This window comes from Leishmania donovani, chromosome 21, assembly GCF_000227135.1.
Source record: "Leishmania donovani BPK282A1 complete genome, chromosome 21".
NCBI lineage: Eukaryota > Euglenozoa > Kinetoplastea > Trypanosomatida > Trypanosomatidae > Leishmania > Leishmania donovani.
Window position 1 is genome coordinate 127,731 of NC_018248.1, and position 24,772 is coordinate 152,502.

Sequence of the window (24,772 nt, forward strand, 5' to 3'; positions counted from 1 at the left end):
TTGTTTATCGTGCGTGGCTCGGCGTGGGAGACGTCGCACCGCCGTCGTCGAGCGTTTTCCTTGTAGCTTCCGCACTCACCGCTCCGGAGATGGTCTCCTCTTGGCATTTCGCTTGCACCCTCTCTCTCTCCCTTTCTCTTCGCTGTGCTGTCTTGTGCCTCACATGGGCGATCATCACGGCGCACAGACGGCCCCATCGCGCCTCGCACTCCATCCTCTGGTCGGCTTGGTTGGTCGTGTGTGTGTGTGTGTGTGTTTGTGTGTGTGTGTGTGTGTGTATTCACCTCCCACATTTTGCGTGTGCGCGCGTGCTCCGGTCTGCCGCCGTTGCTTCCCCTACACCGCCGACAGATAAGCGGTCGTGCGCATAACACTCGCGCAGTCCTACAGAGCGGGCGGCAGTGGGAAAGCGAGAGGCGCAAGCGCGCAGCAGCACGCCCGCCGCCTGCCACCCCCGCAGAAATCTGAAGGATGTGGTCCCTACTCCGCCCAAGCCCCGCCGTTGCCTCCTCCATATTGGCAGCAGTCGCTGCAAAGGGTGATTGCCGATACCCCGTCGGTGGCATCGCTCGAGGCACCATCGTGATTAACGTTTGCCTCCGCCACTACCACGGCTACTCCGACGGGCAGCGCACGCCGCATGGGCAGCGAAGCGCCTCCTCTGCGCTTGCCACCGACGGTAGGGGTCGTCGGGATCATGGCCCGACGCGTTCGCCGTCCGCGCCTCCGCAGCAGCATCGTTCGCAGGATGTGCAGCTGCAGCAGTATCGCGGCCAGCAGCGGAGAAGTACGTCGCTTGCGGCGGCCGAGGCGGCCTCCACCGACCTGGTCACAGCCCGCTCTACCTTTTGGTCGCAGCCCGTGAAACATGTGTCGGCCGCTACACTGAAGCGGCAGCACACGCTCGAGCGCGCACAGGACAAGAAATCGAAGTTTCTCGTCCGCAGCAGCATCCGCGAAGATGGCGTCATCTCCAACCTCTTTCCTCTTAACTTTCGTGTCGCGGATGCGTCGCACCCAGACAGCCACCGCGGTGCACCACCGACGGGCACGCACGTTTACATCTACGAGATGTACGTGACGCGGCTGACGGCGACACAGCGGGGAGGCAGCGCTGCGAGGGGCTCCCCTTCGGTGACTGGTGCGGGGGCACGCGGCAAGGCCAGAGCCGGTGCCGCCGCTACCGCGGCGGCGATTGGCGGTGTGCAGGCGGGTGGACTGGCGTCGGTGGAGCGGCGTGTTTCGCCTGGACGCGCGTGGAGAGCGGTGGAGCGGTTTCTGCGCCACAAATACGCCGGGGTAGCCGCGGCGTTACTGCCGCCGTTGGTGCAGCTGAATAGCAAGGTGTACACTGCGGCCCCCCTCCCACCCGACGCACTAGTGCTACCGAGAGCATACTTCGATATCGGCTGGCAGACGGCGGTGCTACGCCTGCAGCGCCGCTGCCGCTTTACTGAACTGCCGCCGAGCGAGCTACAGATGCTGCTGAACAAGATCGTTCCCGAGGTGGCACGTACATCTCACCGCGAGCAGCGACAGAAGGTGGACGCCACACCATCCTTCCTCGAGGTGGTGCGGGAGAAGACCGGCAAGCTGGTGTGCGCGACGCAGGGCGTGTCAGCTGGCGGGTTGCGGATCTATCAAGGTGTGCTGGTGCAGGCCATCTTTGTGGACAGCTCGGCTGCGCTCGACCCCAACGCGGCAGACGCGAGGGAAGGTCAGGTGGCGAGAGAAACACACACGTGCAGCCTTGCGCCAGCCAAGACAGGTGCCGGCAGCAGCACCAAACCCCCCACTGATGCGGATGCCTGCCCCATCGCTACTCGACACCTCGGCGACACCCCGGTGGGCCTTACCGACGCCGCAGCGGCGGTGCACTTCCAGGTGGTCGCGTTCCTCCGCCCCTTTGCCTATCGGGGCACTCATGCCGAGAGCTACCGCATCCGCGATGCCTCAGGCGTGTATTTGGCCTCGCTCTGGGCCCCCGCAAAACCACGCTCGCTGACCGTCGGCGCGGTCTACGCAGCTGCCCCAGTGCGCATTCGCGAATTTGCGGAGCGCGGCAATGCCCGGCTCATCGAATTCCTCGATGGCACCACTCTCACCCTCCTCTCTGCCAGCACCGCTACGGCGCCAGCCAGCCTCAGCAGCGGCAGCGCCATGGCGCAGCCCTTCACGCCACGCAGTGACAGCGGTAACGGCGGCGCCACATCGGAGGCGAGTCGTCTCCCGGGTCAGCTGAGCCTGAAGATTGACACAAAGGGCACGATCGCGTCGGAGGTGTCACTTTGGGAAGAGGTACTGCAGCACTTCGGCCACGGCCCGTACGACGAGGCGGCCCAGCAGCGCCTCCGCAAGTCTGTCCAAGGCATCCCTGTCGTCATCTCCTACTCGCTGCGTCAGAGCATCGTGTGCGACGTCCGCTTCGACAGCGACGCGCTGCTGGCTGCCGCCTCTCATACGCACGACCTCGCCGCCGCCGAGGAGGGCAGGGGGCAATCGGTAAGTGCGCCCCACTCCTCTTCTCCAAACGGCGACGCCGTGGCACACGGCCGGGCACGTGAGCGCTTGAGTGCGCCGATGCTGTGCGTACGAGAGCCGCGCCTTGCGCCACTGATGCCGCGCCTCGACTCGCAGCAGCCGTGCGCCATTCTCGCTGATCACACCATTGTGCCGCTTCAGGTCTTGCACTGCTGCTTCGATCCTCGCATGCGTAGCTGGCAGGAAATCGGCGTTTCCGCGCTGTCTCTCATGCCACAGCAGCGCGCGGCGCTGCTGGAGTCGATTCGCGCGCTGCTCGCGAACGGCCTGCAGCGGTGGGGCATTGATGTGTCGGCCAACCCGTATCGGACCAAGGCACTCTCTCTCCTGCCGGCCCCCATGAAGTGTGTCGTGCCGCAGCGACGCCCGGCCACCGGGTTCGCGAATCCAGCGGTCGTGGCCTTTCCTACCACCATCGTCGTCATTGGCGTCACCGGACCACGATGCACGGCGGAGCAGTCGCGGCGCATCAGCCTCACCGCTCAGCACTTGGCGCACTACTTTCGCACGAAATTCGTGGCAACCCTAGCGGACGAAGGAGCTGCCGTCCAGTACGTGCACGAGCAGCTCATGTACACGCCGGCTGCCGTTGCTGCCCCAACCGGTCAGCCGACCGCCTCGCTGAAGGACCCGAATACGTCTGTGATCCTCATCACCAACGAAATCGACACGCGCGCGACGCGGTGGCTCAAAGTGGAATGCATGTGCCGTGGGGCGCACTTTATCGCCATTCCCGCGTCGTCAAGCCCGAAGAAGCTCAACCTCGCCGGCGCGCAGCTGCGGATGCGTATCGCGTCTCAGTTCGAACTAAACCCTCTACGCGGCGTCGACCTGCGCGGGGAGCTGCCTGTGCTGGGCCACCGTCACGTGCTCGTCATCGGGGTGGACTCGTGCCACACGAACACGCACAGCGTCGGCACGATCGTCGGCATCCTCAGCACCCCGACGGAAAGCAAACTGCTGTCTTACTTTTGGCGGCACGATGCACGCGGGCGCGAGACGCAGCACGTCGCAAAACACTTCCGCGGTATTTTGGCCGGCGCCGTGGCGCTGTCCGGCAGGGTGGACGAGGTGGTGGTCTTCCAAGATGGTGACGTCTTCAGCGAGCTGGTTGGGGTCAAGGAGGAGCTCACGATGCAGGTGCCCAACTGCGGCCTTACCTTCATGTGCTTGCACAAGCGTTGCAACGTGCGCTTCATGCACGCCTCGCCAGGGCAAGACGGCAGCAGCGCAACACGCAGTCAAGCTTCCGCTGTTGCAAGCGCAAGCGACGATGTCGAAAAGGCTGACCGGGACACGAACGCCTTCCGTGAGGACAACGGCCTTCACAACCTCGTGAAGGGAGTTGTTATCCCCGCTCTGGCGCCAGTGCCGCTGGACCATCAACTCGCCGCCAACTCCTTTTACTTACAAGCGCACGAGTCGTCCATGTCGACGGCGCGGATCGTGCAGTACACGGTCCACCACGTAAGCCCTTCCCTCGACGTAACCGATGTGCAGCAGATCGCCAACATCATGGCCAATGTGCTGGCGCCGCAGGCGACAAAGCTGCCCATGTCCACCCGATGTGCGCACCGGCTGGCTGATCAAGCGGAGCGCCTGCTCGACGCAGTGCCGCAGCTCACGGCGGACATGATTCCGCGGCCACTGTGCAACCGCTTGTGGTTTCTCTAGCGGCACATGGCGGTGTCACCGCGTGCACACACACACACACGCAATAAAAGGCCGCACAGACATGCGCGCACTCGTCAACGCGCCGTCTGCTGGCTCCTCGTTCGGTGATGGGGTCCTTGCTGATGCGTGGGGTCCGTACTTCAGCGCTGCCCTAACGACGTTGGGGATCGCCCATGTCTTGCCTGCATGTGTGTATGTGTGTGTCCATCTTAATTCTGCCCCTCGTGGTGCTGCTGCTGTTCTGCTCCGTTCTTCTCTCTCACCCCGCTTTCTTGTTTCAGTGATTTCGTTGTTGATGGCATCACTTTCCATGCATGTGTGTGTGTGTGTGTGTGCTCATCGTTGTCGCCGTTGACCCCCCCCCTCTCTTCTATGCGCCCACGCACGTTGAAACAGCACGCCCATGCACGAACGCGCAGGCACACACACACACACGCAGGTCAGAACTCGCCAGTGCGGTCATCGCTGTACAGCTCCACGTCGCCCCTTGCGTGTGTGCGGGTGTGTGCGATGCTTTCCTCTCTCTTTGCCAGATGACCACACATGCAGAGACGCGATGTTGTATTGCAGACACGTGCGCACAGAAAAGTTAAGAGAGAAGGAGGCAAGCACCGTTGCAGTAGCCGCCGCCTCCCCTCCCCTCCCCTCCCTTCCCTTCCGCGGTGCCCCTCTTCCCCAAAGAAAACAAAGGAAAAACAACTCTGCAGAAAGGGGAGCCACGTGGAGGTGAGCGGTTGGGGCAGGCCGTCGTAGGGATGCGTCGGTACCTGCCGCCGCCCTCTTTTGAGTGGCACTCACACACCCCGCGCTAGCACCTGGAGCGTTAGCGGCACACAGCGCACTCGCATCCCTCCTCTTGTTATCTTCCATCTCACCTTCGACTCGCTCGATCACTCACTCACTCTCTTTCACTCTTCCTGCGTTGCACGGCCCAACGGGCCACGGCGCAGTTATGGGCAGTGTGTGGGTGTCACTGCACTGCACGTCGGCAGCACACTGCGCCCCTCCTCCTCCTCCTCCTCCAGCGCTTCCCTTTGATCGGGTATCCACACACACACACACACACACGCAAACGTGTAGGCGAGGCAAGCGCGCGCACACGTCATGCTTTGCGGATCCTGGACGCTGCACCGATGTGCGTGTGCACCGGCTCTCGCGACAAGGGGCGCACTGAACACGGCAGTCTCATGGACATCGTCTCACACCCTTGCCTTTTCTGCCTCCTTGCGGTGGTGTAGTAGTACGGCCAGGAGCACTAGCAATACAGCGCGTTGCACGGGCAGCGCTGACGCCGAGAACGCCTCCTCGGCGAGTGCATCGGCGCCGAACCCCTCTACAGCGGGGACGACCGCACTCAAGCGTCGAGTACAGATAGCGGTGGTGGGCAGTGGGCCCAGCGGCTGTTTCGTAGCCAGCCACCTTGTCAAGAAGCACCTCGAGCTGCACGTGGACATCTTTGAGCGGCTGCCAGTGCCGTTTGGTCTATGCCGCTACGGTGTGTCGCCGGATCACCCGGACGTGAAAAACGTGGAGAAGCAGTTCATGGATCTCTTCCAGAGCGGGCGCGTGACGTGGGTCGGGAACGTGTCCATTGGGAAGGAGATCCCGCTGCAGGCGCTGCTGGCGCACTACGCGGCGGTGGTGTTCGCGACCGGCGCGGACGGGACGAAGAAGCTGCGCATCCCGGGCGAGGACCTCGGCGGCGTCATCTCCGCCCACAGCTTTGTGGAGTACTACAACACCCTCCCGTTTCCGTACGGCTCGCCGCGCTTCTGCCCCTTCGATCTTGAGCGCACGAAGCGCGCCGTCGTCATCGGGAACGGCAACGTGGCGATGGACGTGGTGCGGGTGCTCGGCGGGTCGTACAAGTACTTCTCTCCAACCGACATGAACTGTGTTTGCATCAAGGAGCTCATGAAGAATCGGATCGAGCACATCAGCGTGGTGGCCCGCCGCGGCGTGGAGCACTCGGCGTTCGCTACCGCCGAGTTCCGCGAGATCACCAAGTATCAGGAAGGCCATGTGAAAGTCGAGGTGGACCACTTCGACCTCGGCGCGGCGGTGGCGGCAATGCCGGTCGGCAAGGTCATGCGTGCGCACAAGCGCATGATGGAGCTCGTGCATCAATATGCGCTGACCAGCGAAGAAACAGCCGCCGAAGCGGCGCAGCTGGCAACGGATGCGCAGGGCGTGCCACTTCCGAGCGCTGCCGCCTCGCCTGCAGAGCCGTCTGCGACGACGACAGCATCGGAATACGGAATGGGCCGCCCACAACACGGCAACCGTGGGTCGTGCTGCCTTCGCTTTCGATACAACCTCACGCCGATCGCCATCCTGCCCAGCCGCCACCGCAAGAACTACGTTGGTGGGGTTCTCTTCAAGAGGACGCGTGGCGAGGCACCGGGCAAGGCAACAGAAGACGAGGGCGAGTACTGCGTCGTGCCGTGCGACCTTGTCATGACCTCCATCGGCTACCGCTCTGACAGCATTGCCGGCGTCCCGTTCGACGACCGCGCCGGTGTCATCGACAACGAGAAGGGGCGCGTGAAGGGCATGCCGCGTGTGTACTGCGCCGGCTGGGCCAAGAACGGTGCCAAGGGCATCATCCTCCACTCCGTCGTCGATGCGCAGGAGACGGCAGCGACTATTCTGGCGGACATGGAGGCAGGCGTCATCCCGACGGAGCCGACAGCGCAGCCGGAGGAGGCCGAGGGAACCGCAGCGGCAGTCAGGTCCTCGTCAGCAAGCGCGGCCGAAGCCGAGTCGGTGGAGGTGCTGTCCTTTGAAAGCGGCAACTCGACGCCGCACCGACAGGCGGCCGGCGCTGCCACCACAACGATGTACGGCAAGTACGGTCTCGTCGACTACTTCGTCACCAAAAAGCTTCAGCCTGTGTCCATTGCGGGCCTGCAGCGCATCTTGCACGTCGAGCACCAACGTGGTGTCGACCTCGGCAAGAAGGCAGAGAAGATCAGCACGGTGCGCGACATGCTCGACGTGGCCCTCGGTGGTGGCGTGGGCAAGAAGGCTGACGAGCGCATCCGCGGCATGACCCCTGCCCGCTCTGACGCGATGCTGTACCTGAAGGAGCTGCTGGACGACGATACGGACTTGAGGGCGCTTGCTCGCCAGGTTGCGCGGGATGTGCCGCACAAGCTTGCCCAGCAGCATCCGCTCGGCAGCATCGCGCCTGGACAGCTGTAGGTCTCCATCTGTCTTTGATGAGACGTCGAACGCGTTGTTGGGCGCTGTTCGGTGGCCTTCTTCCTTTATATCTATCTCTCGCACTACCGCACGAACGACAAGGCTACGGGCGGGACGTGGCCACTGGCAGCACCGCGTAGCACGTAGACGTGCAGCACGTATATGTTTCTGTGTGTGTGTGTGTGCATGCGTCCACCTCTCGCCCTTCTTTTCCGGAAGGTGAGTCCATACGGAGCAGCGACGCGGCGCCAGGTATGGGCCTGCGGGCTGTTGCGTGGAGGGGGCACTTTCCTCGCGGTCGCGCCGGCACGTGTGTCCTCGATGCTGTTGTGCTCACTCTCTCCTGTGCTCCCTTTTCGTGTGTTCCATTGCGGCTCTCCTGTCAACCTCGCCCTCCCCGCGCATCCCCGGCGGTGGCTATCATGTCTTTGCGCGCGTCTGCACGGATGTCATCCGGTGCTCTCTCCTGCCACCAATGGCGACACCGCACATGTGCGAAACATTCACATATCATACACAACTCCTCCTCCACCGCCATGCCCACGCCCCACCCCCTCCCGCACACACCGGCGCGGATAGCTCTCCTTCGCTCTGCCTTCAGCCACACAACCGCATCCCTGCCAACATTTCTTTCTCGTCTTCTAGTTATTTTTCTTCAGTAACGCCAACCGGCAGCAAACGTACACACCATCGCCCTCAGCAGCAGCAGCAGCAGCCTCTCTCAGTCCTTCGCCGCTCTGCCCCGCCCCGCCACCTCCTCTGACGCTCTTGTTCTTGTTTTTCCAAGCAAGCACCTCAACGCCATGTCCGAGCTACAGAGCCTCACCCCGGAGACGGCCTTCACCGTCGCCTCCACGTTCCTCGCGTACTACTACAGCGAGTTTGTGAAGCTGAACGAGCTGGCGCGCATGTCAGACCTGTATGACGAGCGGTCCTACATGACACTTGTGGACTTCCGCGACGAGGTACCGGTGGTGGCGCACGGCCGCAACGCAGTGGCGAATCTGCTGGCGAAGCTTGACAGCACGCTCGGTCAGCGCAAAGTCGAGATCATTACTGTGGACACCGTGGCCCTGCCGCACAACTGCGTTCAGGTCATATGTCAAGGTGTGATGTACCTGCGTGAGTACCGCCGTGTGTTCCTACACGTCTTCATGCTGGAGCCAACGGCGTACCGCACCAAGACGTATCACATCGCCTCCGACTACCTGCGCTTCGTGGATTCGGAGAAGGAGGTCATCCCGGAGGGTGCCGTGGTTATTGCGGCCGACCAAGTCGCCGCCTACCTCGAGGAGAGCCGCCGCCGTGTGGAGGAGGAGCAACGCCGCCAGCTCCTGGAGTTCCAGCAGCGCATCCGTCTGCAGCAGCAACAGCTGCAGATGCAGCAGCAGCAGCAGCAGCAGAAGGCTGCCGCTATGAACATGCCTGCCCCCGCTTCCCGCCAGTCTCGCCCGGCTGCCTCGGCCTCGCGCGAGCCATCCGATCCCCAAGAGCAGCACCAGCAGCAGCGCCCCGCCCGCCCACCGCGCGATGGCGGCCGCCCCGCTCGTGGTGAGCGCAAGCCTCGTGAGCCACGCGAGAACCGCGGCGAGCGCAAGCCTCGTGAGCCTCGTGGTGAGCATAAGCCGCGCGAGGGGCAAGAGAAGGTCGCTGCTGCGTCACCTTCTCGCCCGGCTGGTGAAGGGAAGAAGGGTGGCGAGCGCGGTAACCGGAAGCCCGCCGCTGCTGCGAACGCCGCGAAAGGTGCAGCAGATACTGCTGCTGCTACCCCGGCTCCCGCCGCGGAGCGCAAGCCGCGCCGCGAGTCGGGCCCGACCGCTGCTATCATCATGTTTCGTGTGCCGAAGAAGATCAAGCTGTCGGACATCAAGGCAGAGCTGGTCAGCCAAGGTTTCTCCGAGCTGAAGGACCTCTTCTGGTGCGGCCGCGACAGCGCCCACGCAGTGGCGAAGTTCTCGGCAGTGGAGAAAGCGACAGAGGTCTTTGAGAAGAAGCCCTTCAAGATTCAAGGCGAGAGCCTGAACTTGGACTACTACCACGAATAGGCGATGCCGCTGCAGGCAACCCTGCGGCTGCGGTGAGGAGGTGGAGGGCGATGCATCTACGACGGCACCGACGGCGTCACCCTTGCCCACCCACATTTTCCCTCCTCCCCCCTCCCCGGCCCCTCAAGAATCAACGCCATCGTTCGTGCAGGACACGCCGCATCTCGCCCTTCGTGCCCGCGTGTGTGATCCCGTCTTTAGCCCCTATTTGTTTGTTTCGGCCTAATTTATGTGCTTCTCCTTCCCAGGAGGGGAGATGGGGAGGTGCGTGCATCCGCCCTCGCTGCCACCCGACGGGCTGGCTCACACAGACACGCACGCGTGCACAGAATTTCAAGGGGCACGTGCGTGTGTGTCTCTATCTCCCTGTGTGCCTGCGTGCGCACTCGCTGGCGCGTTCCTCGCTGTATGGCATCTCTAATCTAAAGAGGTAACCACTAACACACATAGAGTAAAGCGCCTCGAACGACGTCAGCGCTACTGCTCATCATGATGAGAAAGGAAGAAGTTCGGAGACCCATACACGGGCACATGCACGCCAAGGGCGAGTGGCGACTTGTCAGATGTACGGTGGGGATGCAGCTACATGTGTGTGTGTGCCCCATGTACGTGTCGAAGAAAGCGTGAGTGCAGCGCTGCTGTCATTGGCCCCTCCTCCAACGACTGCAATCGCGTCATGATAGCCGTTTTCAACGCTTGTGCTCCACCCCACTCTCCGTCCTCTGTGGCACGCACAAACCGCCGCCATGCACACTCACACGCACGCGCACAACTTGATCGTTTCCCTCGCACAGCCCTTATGATTCTTGAGCTCTTTTCCCACATCCCTCGCTCCCACACGCACGCACTGGCTCTCCCCATCCATGCCGTCTTGACATCATCTCCGTCCTCGCATTGTACGCATACCAACACAACTGGCCACGTCGCACTACGCCCCCCCCCGGCCCTCACCTCTCCTCTCTCCGCCTCTCTGCAGTCTACGAGTGAGAAAGAAAGCGCCCTAGTGCAGTCCCTCCATCGGTGTCTGTGCGTGTGGGTCTGTGTGTTGCTCTTGGGCATCCACCACCACCACCACCCACACGCTCGTCTTCACCTAAACCGCCCCCGCCCTCGTCGGCTCCTTCCGCTCCTTACCTCTGTTTCTAGGTTTCCTTCGCCGTCTTTGCAGACGGCCATTGTATCGCTTCTCTACCGAGTCAGTAGCCACCGCCAACGACCCGCCTCTCCGCCCCGCTCACTCGTCCCGGCAGCGGCGTTGTCTTCGTTGCTCCTATTCGTCGACTTCCTCTGCTCGACACATATTGTTGGCTACTGGATCGAGTGGCCGGTGACGCGCCGCCCCCAAGTCGTTTCGCGGTTGTCGTCGTATCAAGAAAAGACGCACACTCTTGGTCGTCACGAAGACCCGCACAAACAGCGAAACGCCAGCGGGCAACTCAGCAGACGTCAACATCGATTGACTCATTGACTATGGCAGTCTCAGGTGGCGAGGTGATTGGCCGCGAGGGCGATCCGTCCGTGCGCAAGGCGAACGCGAAGCAGCTGGCCGCCGGCTACACCAGGAAGAAGCGCCTCCTCGAGTGCTGCTACCTCTCCGCCTCTACGTTCCTGTGGTGCAGCAACGTGATCTCATGCGGCCGCTACTTTGTCTTCGCGTCCGATGCGAACTTGATGCAGCTCGTGTGGATGCCGCTGTTCATCCTTGCGGCCATGGTGCTGGCAGACCTCGTCTCCGGCCTCGTACACTGGGGCATGGACACGTGGGGCACCCCTGACACGCCGATCTTTGGCACCTTCATCCGCAGCTTCCGCGAGCACCACGTTGACCAGACGGCCATGTGCAAGCATGACTTCATCGAGACGAACGCCGACACGACGCTGCCTCTGCTCCCTCTGCTGCTTATCCAGTACGCATGCGTGCGGTCCACAAATCGCAGTGGAAACCGCTATGTCGCCAACCTGCATGTTCGCAACATCGGTGTGCACGTCTTCCTCTGCACCTTCTTCATCTTCGTGGCCATCACGAACGAAATCCACAAGTGGTCGCATCAGGCGAAGCAGTCCCGCATTGTGCGCAAGGCAATGGGCATCGGCATTCTCCTCTCCCCCATTGCCCACCGCAAGCATCACAAGGACCCCTTCGACCGCACCTATTGCATCACCACGGGGTGGTTGAACCCCCTGCTCGACTCCACGAACTTCTGGCGCCACCTGGAGTCTCTGGTGTCCTCTATCACGGGCGAGATCCCTCGCGCTAACGACCAGACTCTGCTGGGGAAGTGAGAGCACAGCAAAATGAAAAGAAGGAAGCGCACACACGCGCACGCAGGCACGCTCGATGTCTCTGTCCTCTCTCCCATCGTCACGTCTAGAGCTCGCCTTGTAGGCGAGGCAGGAAGGAGCCACGGTCAAACGAATGTACACGCCCACGCGGGCGACTCTTCCGCTTCTGCGCGCGTGTGTTCTCTCGCCGGTCGGCGTCGCTTTTGCCGCAGGGCCTTGCTTATATTCTCTTCCCCGCTTATGTTTTTTTTTGTTTGTTTTGAGGGGGTCTCTCTCTTTAAGTGTGGTCGAACATGTATGTGTGCGATCCGGTGGGTAAGCAGCAATGCGAGGGGTTGTGAGGAAGCCGCCCCTTCCTCCTCCTCCTCCACCACCACCCCCTTCCCTTTTTTGTATTGCTTGGGTTTTATGTTCCTTAACCTGACTTGCTCTCTCTCTCTTTAGATTATTTCTCCTCTCCGTCTCCCCCCCCCTTCGCTCCTTCTGTGCCACCTCGCAGTGCGCAGCGTGTGCCTGCCTGTGTCTGTGTGTGGCACACATCACACAGATCTTGTGAGACTAACTCTCAGGCGCCCCCCCTCCGCCCCCCCCCTTCGTCTCTTTCTGCACTGCCCGATTCCATATCGCATCGCCCTCACCCGCCGTGCCGCCCCCTCTCTCTTTGGCTCTCCTCCCCCGCCGCCGTCACATGCCGGCTTGCCTCCTCCACGTTGGTGTGACGGTGGCGGTGGTGCCGGCAGTGAGAGAAGGCAATCTGAAGCATCTCATACGTATGTAAAGTGCACAGCTGTGGGCGTATCAGGGTGGTGTTGTCGGTGCCGTTATCGTGGGGATTGAGCAACTTGTGGTAGCCAGCGGAGAAGAATGACGCGTGTGTATGTGTGTGTGTGTGTGTCCAAGTGATGCTCGGCTGATCTGGTAGCGGGCGGAGGTCGGCGTGCAGGAGCCACACCGGTGAGATGGCGGACGAGGGCGATGGCGTGTGGAAATCTCAAAAAAGGTACGCAAGACGAATGAAAATGAGAGGCGCAGCAAGCGGACAACGACAAGGGGCGGAGGTCATCCATGCGAGGTGCGTCGTGCTCCGCTGACCGTGTTTCTCCGAGTGCACGTATCTCGCCCGCGACAGCAGCAACGATAACGGTGCCCACAGTGTGTCAATTCCAAGCACCTGTCGTTCGTGTCTGTGTGTGTGGAGGGGTGGGGGGTGGGTGGGGATGTCCGTACCGTCGTCTTCATCGTCATCATCACCACTGCTGTCGGCGCTGCTAGTTCTCTTGCTGCTCTCTCCTCCTCTGTTTAGCCTCTCCGTTCCTTTTCTCGATACATGAACGCATCTACACGGGCGCAGGTACATGCGCACGCCCACGGAGCGGCGCGCTCGATCTCTCTCCCTCTCTGTGTCCTGGCCCCCTCCCCTTCGCACCTCTAGATGAAGGCAATACTCCAGGTGGGGCCGGCGCAGTTCTTCATCGAAGGCGCGACCTTCCACTTCCTCTGCGTAGATATTCAACAAACTCTTTCGGCGATCGTGAAGCTGCAGAAGTGCAACATCTCCCTCAAGCTGCACGTCGACGAGCTGGAAACGCGTCTGGCAGAGGATGCGCGTCGGCTGAGAGCAGCCGGTGTCGCGCTGCCCGGCGATGACGACGACACCACTGCGGGAAGCTCGCTGCTCTCCCGCGTAGGCGCCGCTTCTCGGTCGTCATGGCAGTGGCGCGCTTACGTAAAATCGGCGGCGCCCATGCCACGCTACGTGTGTCCCACAACTGGCCAGCGACAGCCTGTCTTTCACAGAGGACCGCTCTTCATATTCTCCACAGCGTCCTTCGATGCAGCGGAGGCGGTGGTGCAGCGCCTGCAGACGCGTCTGCTGGAGCAGCGCCTCCTGCTAGACGAGATAGAGCTGCAGGCACTGTGCAGCGGCGGTGACGGCTATAGCGTCTCCGACGCGCTGACGCGTGTGTTACCGCTCCCCATTATGGAGCTTAGCACGTGCTTGTCCACGTCCGCCAATGTGATGCCGGCGTACGACGCGGAAGGAAATCGCCGCCGTTGCTTCATGACAGTTGTAGGGGCATCCGCGAATGGGCGGTATCGATCATGTGTATTGGGAGGAGGAGAGGTGGTCGCGCGCGGAGACGCGAGAGAATGCACCTGCGAAGAACACCCGCTCTGCACATGTGTCGGGCACACGTGAGCACGGACGGAATGCGTGCGTGTGCATGTGTGTGTGTGTGCACGTGCGTCTACCACTCCCCTGAGATGTTCTTTACTTTTCACTGTCGAACCCCATCCCTTCTCTCTTTCTCTCTTGCCCTCCTGTGCCGTAGTGCACGTCCCTCGCGCACACACGCACACGCGCACGCTGACTTTCTGACGCTGCCTTTTCTCTCAGACTGTGATGCACGCGCCGTTGGACATACCGGCGTGGATGCGCACGTGTGTGTGTGTGTATGTGTGGTGTGGGCATGTGGACGAAAGTCCTCAAAAACATCAACGGCAACACGAAAAACCAGCACCGCCCCTCCACCCCCCCCCCATTCCCCATGTGTGGCCGCGCGCGCACACACACACCTCCGTCTTTGCCGCCTTTGTTGTATGCCTTCGCGCTTTCTTGGGGAAGGTGCGGAGCAGAGCTGGCGGGCAGGCTCGGCGAGGAGGAGGCCGACAGCGGGGATGAACCACGACGTCGCCCCACCGCACTGCCAATCTCTCTCTCTGTCTCGCTCTCCCTCCTTCTCCCTCACGTCCGCATCAGCTGTGCTGCCACTGCTGCCACGGCAGCACACAAACGTACACGCATTCGTTGACAGAGCCGCTGCATTCTTCCTCATGTCCATGTGCAGCGTGCGCAGACGCCTTCCTGCCCCGTAAGCGTATCTACTAGAGGTCCATCTCACGCCCGGCTCCTCGCTCACAAGCGAGGGAAGAGGCCGGAGAAGCAAAGGAGGTGGCTGTATGTGTGTGTGCGGGCGCGCACGACAGAATCTGACGCCGCCGCTACACCACCATCATGGCGGAACGATCGCAGGTGCAGGTGGTGTGCGCTCCATACACCGCCATCGTCGAGGAGTACGCGCTGTTTCTGAAGGTGCGTCAGCTCGTCGTGCAGGCGTTGCCACGGAGCAACGCCATCGTAGGAGGCCGTCTTCCGTCACCGCGCAAGTCCATCAAAGGTATGTATAGTGCGTCCCGTCGCTCACCAACGGGGAGGCACAGCGCTTACGAGCATAGTATTGATACGAATGAGGACGGCGGCGGTGTCGACGCCTCCACACGCCTGGCAGCCCTGCAGCTGCCGGCGTCATGGCTGCATGCATGGCTTCGGCACACCGAGGCTTTAGCAGAGGGAGACGACTCCGATGCGGACGACGTAGCGACGTGGCTGAATTCGAGCGGGGAGGCGTGGCTCTCGGTGCAGCCAGCGCTCGAGTACGCCTCTCTTAGCTACGGACCCGTCCACGCCGTCAATTGGCTGCAGTGGGAAGAAGTCAAGGCGCTCCACAATGCCGAACAACCGCGCCGGAAATGGCACGCCGAGTTCGCAGCGACAGCGGTCGGGAGGTCACCTGTAAGGGCACCGCCGTGCATCGTCGTGCAGGTGGTGTTGCTGTGGCTTCATGAAGGCCAGATGTATCGCCTGATGCCGGAGGAGTTTGTGAAAATGGAGGTCAAGGCACTCGCGGCACTCGCTGCTCGGTCGATGCGGCCACCGCGCGCCGCATCCACAGGACGGTCTGTGGCGCCGTCCTTCAGGTCACTCTTCACGTGCTACATGAGGCTGGAGTACCCGCCTGGCACACTGTGTCCCCACCGCGTTCCCGTGCCAATCGCTGAGCCGCTGCTGACTCGCCAAGAGCTGGTGGAGCTGGTGAGGGCCACGGCCCACATACGTCGGCACCATCCGCTGCGTGTGGCGTACCGAGTATGGCCACAGGCCACTTCACTCACGGCAGCAGCGCCAGCATCGGCGCTGCCCTGGTCTGGCGGCCGTGCCGGCATCTCCTCTGCCGAGGCACGGATTGCGGTGGCGACGCCGACCATGCGCGCGCCCCCCCTGCACGCGTTGGAGAGCGACGCCGCAATGGTGGAGTTCATTCGTGATGTCCTGGCCTACGGCTGCACGGCCGTGCAAGTCGTGGCGGTGCGCAGTGGCCGCGTGCCGGTACAGGATACGAATCGCAGACGGCCTGAGGCAGTCGGCAGCGGTGTGCCGAGAGCACCGCAGCGACCCTACTACGTGGAGCACAACATGCGACAGGTGGGGGAGAGGAGCGCTGTGCTCGTCACGAACAACGCGCGCATGAATGACATCCTTCGCGGCATTACGCGGAAAGACAGCGCCACTCAGCATGGCAATGTCTCCTCCGTGTGGCGCGCGGTAGAGCCACTGCCCATTGATAGGGAGGATGAGGAAGTGGAGCGCGAGTACAGCAAGGTACCCGCCGACGCAATCCACCCGCACGAAGCTTCGGGCGAACTCGCCTGCGCCGCGCCCGCAGAGGCGAGGGTAACGGCGGCACTGGCAGAGGCCAGCGGCATGGACTGTCTTGGAAGCCGTGGCGACGCCGCCCCCTCGTCAATCCATGACAGCGACGCGAAGGCCTCCGGTGAAGACGAGCCCCCGCAGCTCTTGCGGAAAGACGCGGTGCCGCCCTCTCTGTCCGAGGAGAGCACGGGCAACATCACCCCTGCTGGCGAAGCGGCCTTGCAAGGAGTCCATCACGGTCGCTTCAGCGATGCAGACGAATTCGGTGCGACACGGCGCAACGCCGATCGGTACACCGAGCACGTGTCAGGCGAGGGAGCAGGGGATGGTGTTGGTTCACAGCAGCAGCGGCAGCAGCCGGAGCTGCAGCGCGAAGCGCTGCGACGCCCTCGCGTGGACAGCAGCGTGCAGTGCAAATTGTTTATCGAGGACGCGCTAGAAGGTAAGCCGATGGCACTGGCGCAGAAGGGGCCGTCGGCGCAATACGCGGAGAAGGTCATCGCAGTGGGCTCATGGAGTGACCATCGGGCTCCACACACACCGCATTTACGTGGCCCTACGTCATCACCGTCCAAGACGCCTGCCGATCTAGGTGACGTCTCCGCAGGAGCTGCGGAGGGGGCGATCACAGACAACGTTCACGTGGCTGTTCCAGCGCCGTGCGCGAAGTCGCCGTGCTCTGTCTCCCTTACGCAGCAGCGGCGCACCACCTCGAGCAGCTGCGGCAGCGCCACAATGCCAGATCCCGCTACAATGGTGCTTGTACGCTACAAGGTGGACCCCACTGTCGTGTGCGTCTCCGGCCTCGTGCTGCAGACGGTGCTGCAGCATCTTCAGGAGGCCATCTTCCAGCGATGCTGTGCCCACCTGTGTCGCGACCTGGACGCGCCGCGCCCGCGCTTTCACGCAGCGCACCCTCATCGCCACGCCGGCAGCGCACAGTTCAAGGCGGCCACGAGCTTCATCAACTCCTCCTCGACCGCTGCAGCACCCTCCAGAGATGCCGTGATGGCGGTGAGGTTCGGCAACGGAGACCGCAACACCAGAGACTCCGACCTCTCAATCGCATCCACCACTGATGTGCCTTGCACCGAGTTCATTCTACCGCTCTACCAGTATACCTTCACCCGTGTCGAAGAGGACGCCCTGGAGCGCTGCATTGCGGAGGTCATGGCCACCTACCAAGGCCTCGAGCAGCTGCCAGCGAAGGAGGCGGAGAAGTGGATACGGACGGCACCGAACCTCGTCTCCCTGGGGTGCTAAAAAAGCCGAGAAGTGGGCATCAGCAAGGTGACGCCGTTGCTGTCGCGATGGGTGGGTGGCGAGAGAAAGAAAAACGTTTGGAGGTGGTCATGGAAGCAGAGATAAGGAGCGTCGGAATGCTGATCGTTGCACACGCGCCTGCTCCCCCCCCCACCTCTCTATCCCCCGTCCACCCGCACCCTCTTCCTCCGAGCAGGAGAAGCCGTGGCCCTGTCGGCCATGAGCGGCGACGGCTCCCTCCTCCGCTTCCCTCTTTTCATCGCGTGTGCGTGTGCGTGTCTGTGGAGCACTCATCCACCACTACCCCTCCTCTTGTGCGTAATTTAGTTGCGTGCATGTACGTCTGTGCGCACAGCGCGAGGAGGGTAGAGGAAGCGAGGCGGGGGTGGGTTGGGGTGTGCTGCTCGACGGGGGCACGGTTTGAACGCCTTCTATCTCTTCCCCTATCACTTCTCTGTGTGTGTGTTGTCCCTCTCGCACAAGCGCTCAGCTACTCATACACTCACACGTGTATGTATGTGCACTCCACCCCTCCCCGAACTCGACGGGATGCCTTCGTTCGCATCTGTGACTGCGCATATGCGTACGCGTCTGCCTGAGTCTCTCCCGCCCGTCCCCCACCCCTCCAACCCCCGCCGCCGCCCTCCTTTCGCATCGTTCAAGGCGACCGATGTGGTATCGAGTGAGTGAGGGAAGGGCAGAGAGGTGGCATGATGGTCCGGCGCACGCGTATGCGGGCACATATGTACATGAATGCATACCACCCACACGGCGTTGCTGGTGTCCCTTGGCTCGCGCCCCTCTTGCGGGTGCGGGTGTTTACTTCATCGTTACTTCTTGTCACCGTCACACAGGCAGGCACACAGCACGCCCACCCCTCTCCCTCCACCTTTGTTGCGAGTACGCGGACAATCATCACGCTTGCGTGCTTGAGGAAGGCAGCGGAGGGCGAGAGAAGCGGATCGAGAAGCTGCGCCGAGTGCGTCTGCGTCTCTCTGCCTGCGTGGCGGTGGCGGTTTCACGTCTGCCTAGCGCGGTGGCTCATGTCGCTCCCGCATTACATGTGCAATGGAAGAGTCGATATGCAGACGCACACTCATGTATACGCAGGTGTGGCGGATATGAACGAACATCTTCAGCGGCAGCGTCCGCAGCGCAGGCAGCGATAGGACTCCGATGCAACGCATCATCCGGCCTCCACCGTGCCCACCCCACCCCCTTCCCCCGCTTGCAGGCGGGAAGATCTTATGAAGCACACACACACACACACCGACGCACAAGTATCTCTTTCTCTGCCCTCCCCGCTCCTGCAACCCTTCTTTCACCGCGTCGCCACCGCACCTCTATGGGATGCGTCACGCGCGCCACACGAACGCACACGCACACGGCAGCTGGAACTCACCGTACCGGCGAAAAGGAAAGCACACGGCAGCAGGCGAATGGCGTTTCGAATTCCAGACGACGATGGCACCGACGAGTACGTCGTCACGCTGCGCGGCCCGGTACTGACAGCCGCGGAGGAGCAGAAGAAGTGGCTGCAGGAGGCCCTCATCGCCGTAGACCGCAAAGCTGCCATCATGCGCAGCAGCATGGAGAGTCAAGACAGCATGGCGGTGGTGATTCGCGCCGCTGCGCAGATGCTGGATGAGCTGCGCACGAACCTGCTGGAGCCGCAAAACTACTACGAGCTCTACATGAAGGTGTTCAGCATGATGGAGGTGTTTGTGGCGTACCTCGAGGACGAACACCGCGCGAAGCGACACACCCTCGAGGAGATGTATGAGCGGGTGCAGTTTTGCGGTTACATTGTACCTCGCCTGTACCTGCTGATTGCGGCCGGTGCGGTGTATATCGATGCCGGAGATCAGCCCGCCCTCGAGATCGCGCGAGACTTGGTAGAGATGTGCAAGGGTGTGCAGCACCCGACCCGTGGGCTGTTTCTACGCCATTTCCTGTTGACAATGATGAAGGGCAAGCTGCCAGGTGACCCAAACCGCCGGGTCAGCGACGTCGGCAACGAGTCCGCAGGGGAGGCGCAGGAGGAGTATCCGCACAAGGAGGATGGCGGCACGGTGACGGACACCGCGAATCTGCTCGTGCAGAACTTCAAGGAGATGAACTGGTTGTGGATTCGCATGGAGGCTGGGAGCTACACCAACCGCAACGGCGGCAGCACGAATAGTGTCACCGCCTGCAGTCCGACTACTGCCGCGCTGCCAGCCACCTCGCCTCCTCCGGCTGCGTCGGCTGCCGCGTCGTCACGGTCGTCAGACGCCGCCACACGCCCGGGCTCTCCGCCGCGGTCGCTTCGCGCAGCACGTCGCACGCAGCAGGAGCGCCGCGCCATGTGTGTCTTGGTCGGCATGAACGTTGTCCGCGTGGCACAGCTGGACGGCATCAGTCGCGACGTCTATGCGAGCACCATATTGCCGCAGCTCCTGTCCATCATGGTACGCTACTGCGAGCCGTTGGCGCAGCAGTACCTCTTCGAGGTGCTCATACAAGTCTTCCCGGACGAGTTCCATCTCTTCACAATTGACAAGCTCTTCGGCGCCATCAGTCGCACCGTCCCTGGCGTCGAGGTGTCGGAGCTGTTCCGCTCGCTGATGGAGAGACTCTGCAAGTACGCCGTGGCCGTGCAGGAAGGCGTGACGGAAGTGTCGAGTCCTGAAGAAGAGGCGAAGCTCCGTGATGTATTCCCGATGCTGCTCAACCAAATGAGTTGCATGTCCGTCTCGTACAGCGCGCAAATGTCTACCACCACTGTGATCAAGCGCACATCGACGGTGCCGCCGCCGACGCCGATGATGCTGGGTGCGTACGTGACGACCATGCGGCACCTTGTGAACGTGGTCATGACGCTCTACGGGAAGTCGGCGAAGCGCCGCTTCATGTCGCTGTCGAACATTGTCGACGTTGTGGCCTCCAAGTTCCCTTCGGCGGTCGTGGACTCGTCAGAGTCGAAAGAGTCGACGGGCGTGGTCGAGACTGCGGCGGCGTCGGCGGAGACGTCGACACCAGTCTCCATCAGCCCAGCTGCGGCCCTTGCCGCAGGTCAGTTCCTCGTGCACATCATTACGGAGTGTTGTGCGACGGTGCAGGAAGTAATGGCCATGGAAGGCATTGCGGCGCTCACATCGTGTCTGCCGTTCTTGCAGAGGCGCGAGGTGGCCATGGCGGTGTGCGAGGTCGCCCTGCGTGGCAGCACGGCCGCGCCGGTGCTGCCGTCCGTTAGCAAGGCAGCAAGTAGCGGCGCCGGTGGTGGTGTTTTGAAGCCAACGGTGGTGGTCACGGTGCCGCCGCCTTTGCCGCGTCCTATAACGGCTCTGGAGGACGTCGCGCGCCTCTTCGAGCTGCTGGACCCGATCCTTGTCGAGCAGCCCGACGCCCCATCCGACCTGCGGCTTATCTACAAGTACAACCCGGCCGTGGAGTTCGTCGACGAGCAGAACCTCGTGTGCCGCATACTTCACCTCCTCGCCAACGACGACCCGGCCGTCTATGCAAAGATGTTGACCGGCGTACGTAAGGTTCTCCTGCAGGGAGGCGCGCGGCGCATCCCGCTCACCTACCCGACCCTGATGACGCTGCACCGACGCGCAGCGCTGCGGCTCTATGCCCAGTATCAGCGCGTCTCCTCGAGTGCCAAGTCCGACGAGGGCGAAAGGGACGGCGACGAGGCTGATACAGCGGCGGCGGCGGCGTCGCAGGCGATGAAGGCTATCCGCAAGTGTTTTAGTCATGTGCACTCGGGTGACAGCAAGGGCATCCTCGAAGTGTTCGCGGTCGAGGCACCCACGGAGGCGCTCAAGGAGTACCTCTTCTGCTCCAACACGGCCGATGTATGCGAGCAATCAGAGACCAGCTATGCGCTCTACGTCGAGGCGCTGACGCTGTACGAAGGTCACATTGAGGAGAGTCACGAGCAGATCGACGTTCTCGTCGCCTGCGTGAATGCTCTGTGCCAGATGCGCAACATGCCGGAGGAGAACTACGAAGTGCTGGCCGCGAAGGTGTGTCAGTACGCGTCAAAAATGCTCAAGAAGCACGACCAGAGCTACCTCGTCGCCGTCTGCGCCGCGCTCTTCGCTAAGAAGCAGCTCTCGCGCGAGAACCAGCAGCGTGTGCAGGAGTGCCTGCGGCGGTCGCTGAAGCTGGCGGGGCAGGTTCTCGCCCTCGCACAACTGCAGCTGTACGTGCAGCTGCTGAACATCTTTCTGCACTTCTTCACATCCAAGAGCGGCTACTTGGTGTCCGTCGAACTCGTGAATGAGCTGATAGAAAAGATCTCCGAGGCGAGCGAGGTGCAGCGCAGTGAAGTCGGCGGTGACGGCAAAAACAGCACCGCCGATGACGACGACAGCGACAACGCAGCCAACACGTTCGCCAAAATCCGCCTTGTCTATCGCAACATCACAAAGTACATCCGCTCTCGTCAGAGTGCCGAGGAGCGGTGGAACGAAATCGACGTGTGAGCGGGGCGCGCGCTGTGTGTGCTTGTGAGAAAGAGGGAGGGAGGAAGATGGGCTGATTAATACCGAGCCTTTTATCGTGTATGCGAGTTCGTGTGTCTATGTCTGTGTCTGCATGCGTTCGTGTGTGTGTGTGTGTGCATGAGTGCGGCTCGGCTTTCGAGCCCGAGTCCCTTCTTCCCTTCGTGTGGCGTGATGTGCACGGCCGTAAAGGCCGAGAGGTGCGCGCACAGGCACACGCACGCACACAGAGTATTGACTTGCTCTCTCTCTCTACTTTGTTGTTTCGGGTGCTCTCGGTGTGCGTGACGCCTACACCCTCTGTAACGGACCTCTTTTCTTGTTTCCCCTCCGTGTGTGCGCGTGCGTGCGTGCGGGTGTGTGGGGGGTGGGGGAGGGGGGGGGGTCGCCTTCGATGGCAGCATACACACTCACACATGCCACCACCCCGCCCCTTCCACGTTGTCCCGCCTCCCCCTCTTTTGTTTTCTGTGCCTTGCTTGCTGTCTTCTCCTCCGGTCGCTTTGTGCGGAGACTCACGCTCGTACCTCTTCCCCGTCCACTCAACCGACACGCACCTCGCAGACCCGTCCTTTGGCCAAGTTTGTATCTGTACCTGTGTGTCTGTGCGTGTGTGTGTGCGTCTCATTCCGCCTACTCACCCGCCCTTGCCTCGCCGTCACTGTAGCCACAGCCGCGCACGCGCAAGACGAGAGAGAGGAGGGGAAGGGGTGGACCATGTGCGTGCTCACGAGTCGCTTGCTTCCGCCCAGCCCACCGGTTCGCACAAGGACACCCCGCGAAGTCCCCTTCGTGCAAGTGCTCCGTGGCCCAGCGGACCCTGCCCTCTTGGCATTGTCTGTGTCCTCTCGTTCTCACGCGCCTGTCAAGCCTCCTCCCTCTTTCCCTCCCGCTCTCTGCCGCAGTCATGCATAGACAGCCATACACACACACACGCACACGCTGAAAACGGAACTTACGGCGCTGCTCTCTGCTCCCTCATCCGGCTCTCGCCCACGCCGTGCCATCACAGCCTCCACCTCACTCCCTGTGTGAGCGTAAACGATGGACCAACTGGCCGTCGACCTGAGCGCCTTGAGGGAGCTTGTGCTTCAGCACCAGCATCAGCAACGTCTGGCGAACGACACCCATGTGGGGGTGGACGCCGTGGCAGTGCCGTCCGCGCTGAGCGCGAGCACCAGCGCTGCCACGGTGACGACGACAGCTGACAAGCTGCGACAGTTGCAGCGGGAGCTCGGTGCGCTGACGGAGCAGCTGCATGCAGAGAAGGCCGCGTCGGCTCAGCGGCTCTTGCAGCAGCGCTGCGACGCGGCCTCGCTGCAAGAACTGCTTGATCAGGCAGCACGTGCGGATGAGAAAGTCGCCGACTTGACGTCGCAGCTGACGGAGTGGAAGCGACGGTGTCAGGCAGTCGAAGAGGCCCACGCGGGGTGCACCGGTCAGTACGAGAGTGTGCGGGAACAGGTGGAGTGCGTGCAACGGCACGTGGCGGAGACGCAGGCGCAGCATGCGGTTCTCACCGCAAGAGCCACAGAAGCCCAGCGACTCGTGTCGAAGCTGGCAGACGAGAAGGCTCAGCTGCAGGGCACATTGCGCTCCCGCGACGCCGCCCTGCTGCGGCTCTCTGGGGTCGAACTGGACCGAGATGAGGCCCGCGCACGTGTGCAGGCCTTCGAGGCGCAGCACGCAGAGTGGGTGGCTGAGGTGTGCGCGTATCAGCGCTACTTCGACTCCGCGCGTGAAGAGTACGTACGCGGCCTGCGCCACGTTGCCGCAGTGCGTCAGGAGCACGAGGCGCTGAGGGAGGCACTGACTCAGAGCGAGGCGCGATGTGTGCACTGGGAGAAGCTGTTTACGGACCTCAGCGCTGGTGCCTGCGCCGGGTTCGCGGCCACGCCAGCGGACGCATCGACGGAGGAGGCAGCGGCAGACATCTCCGGCGCGAGCAGCGCTGTCATCGCCGTTGGTGTCGCAGAGGATGGCAGCCCCTCCAGCGGCGGCTGCTGCGACGCGAGTGACTGTTTTGACCATCCCACCTCCCCATTTGACGCTGCCTTCGTGCCGCTTCTCGAGGCGAAGGTGGCGGATCTTGCGCTGCGTCTCTGCGACGCCCAGGCCCGCGCCGACGCCGCGGAGCGCACCGCGGAGGACTTATCTCGCTTGTCCCTGGCAGACTCTACGCTGCTGATACACCTCAAGTCCCTAGTTTGTGCTCTCCGTCCACAGGTCGATGGCGTGGCGGATCACAACGCACAGCTTCAGGCACGTCTGCTGGCCGCTGAGTCCTTCACCGACGCATTGATGCAGCACGTGGTGCGGCTCGGTGAGGCGTTTGCCGACGAAGCGAGTCAGCGATGTTGGCTGACGGCAGCGTCATCCGCCAGCGCTATCGGAGGGGGCGGAGGTGTGGACGTGCTAAGCGGTGGCAGCGGTGGTCGTGGCAGCGAGACTACTCTTCCACCAGCGACGCCTCCCTCTGCCCTGACACAAAGTCGACGGCACCGCCTGCGCACAAGAGTTCTGGGCGGGCGGTGATCGCGAGCATGGCGCACACGGCCAGGAAAGACGCATACAGAGAGATGTCGGTTTGTAAGGTGTGGTGTGTGTGTGTGTGTGTGTGTGTGGTGTATGGTGTGTGTTCGTCGTGTGCACACGGGTTGTGGTCGCTGCTTCCCTTCTGCTGGTGTTGCTGCTATGATGTTTTGTTTGCCGCTCTGTCTATTCCTCATGCACAAGACCGACGCGCATGCGTCCACTCATCGCATGGATGAAGATAG

The 24,772-nt window shown here is 62.3% G+C and overlaps 8 protein-coding genes across 8 annotated transcripts; all 8 read left to right on the plus strand.

The window, feature by feature from the left end:
- Window positions 1-471: 471 nt before the first annotated feature.
- LDBPK_210470 (argonaut-like protein, putative) lies at window positions 472-4,215 on the plus strand (the record flags this gene model as incomplete). The annotated part of the gene is made up of 1 exon (XM_003860516.1): window positions 472-4,215. One exon carries the CDS (start codon window positions 472-474, stop codon window positions 4,213-4,215), a length of 3,744 nt encoding a protein of 1,247 aa, XP_003860564.1.
- Window positions 4,216-5,319: 1,104 nt separating this feature from the next.
- Window positions 5,320-7,419, plus strand: LDBPK_210480 (ferredoxin NADP+ reductase-like protein; the record flags this gene model as incomplete). Its single annotated transcript, XM_003860517.1, has 1 exon — window positions 5,320-7,419. The coding sequence occupies one exon, from the start codon at window positions 5,320-5,322 to the stop codon at window positions 7,417-7,419; it is 2,100 nt and encodes a 699-aa protein (XP_003860565.1).
- An 803-nt stretch (window positions 7,420-8,222) lies between these two features.
- Window positions 8,223-9,464, plus strand: LDBPK_210490 (hypothetical protein, conserved; the record flags this gene model as incomplete). The annotated part of the gene is made up of 1 exon (XM_003860518.1): window positions 8,223-9,464. One exon carries the CDS (start codon window positions 8,223-8,225, stop codon window positions 9,462-9,464), a length of 1,242 nt encoding a protein of 413 aa, XP_003860566.1.
- Window positions 9,465-10,934: 1,470 nt separating this feature from the next.
- LDBPK_210500 (ubiquitin-conjugating enzyme-like protein) lies at window positions 10,935-11,747 on the plus strand (the record flags this gene model as incomplete). Its single annotated transcript, XM_003860519.1, has 1 exon — window positions 10,935-11,747. One exon carries the CDS (start codon window positions 10,935-10,937, stop codon window positions 11,745-11,747), a length of 813 nt encoding a protein of 270 aa, XP_003860567.1.
- A 1,432-nt stretch (window positions 11,748-13,179) lies between these two features.
- Window positions 13,180-13,947, plus strand: LDBPK_210510 (hypothetical protein, unknown function; the record flags this gene model as incomplete). Its single annotated transcript, XM_003860520.1, has 1 exon — window positions 13,180-13,947. The coding sequence occupies one exon, from the start codon at window positions 13,180-13,182 to the stop codon at window positions 13,945-13,947; it is 768 nt and encodes a 255-aa protein (XP_003860568.1).
- Window positions 13,948-15,381: 1,434 nt separating this feature from the next.
- On the plus strand, window positions 15,382-17,502 carry LDBPK_210520 (hypothetical protein, unknown function; the record flags this gene model as incomplete). Its single annotated transcript, XM_003860521.1, has 1 exon — window positions 15,382-17,502. One exon carries the CDS (start codon window positions 15,382-15,384, stop codon window positions 17,500-17,502), a length of 2,121 nt encoding a protein of 706 aa, XP_003860569.1.
- Window positions 17,503-18,941: 1,439 nt separating this feature from the next.
- Window positions 18,942-21,977, plus strand: LDBPK_210530 (vacuolar sorting-associated-like protein; the record flags this gene model as incomplete). The annotated part of the gene is made up of 1 exon (XM_003860522.1): window positions 18,942-21,977. The coding sequence occupies one exon, from the start codon at window positions 18,942-18,944 to the stop codon at window positions 21,975-21,977; it is 3,036 nt and encodes a 1,011-aa protein (XP_003860570.1).
- A 1,062-nt stretch (window positions 21,978-23,039) lies between these two features.
- Window positions 23,040-24,530, plus strand: LDBPK_210540 (hypothetical protein, conserved; the record flags this gene model as incomplete). Its single annotated transcript, XM_003860523.1, has 1 exon — window positions 23,040-24,530. The coding sequence occupies one exon, from the start codon at window positions 23,040-23,042 to the stop codon at window positions 24,528-24,530; it is 1,491 nt and encodes a 496-aa protein (XP_003860571.1).
- Between the last annotated feature and the right edge of the window lie 242 nt (window positions 24,531-24,772).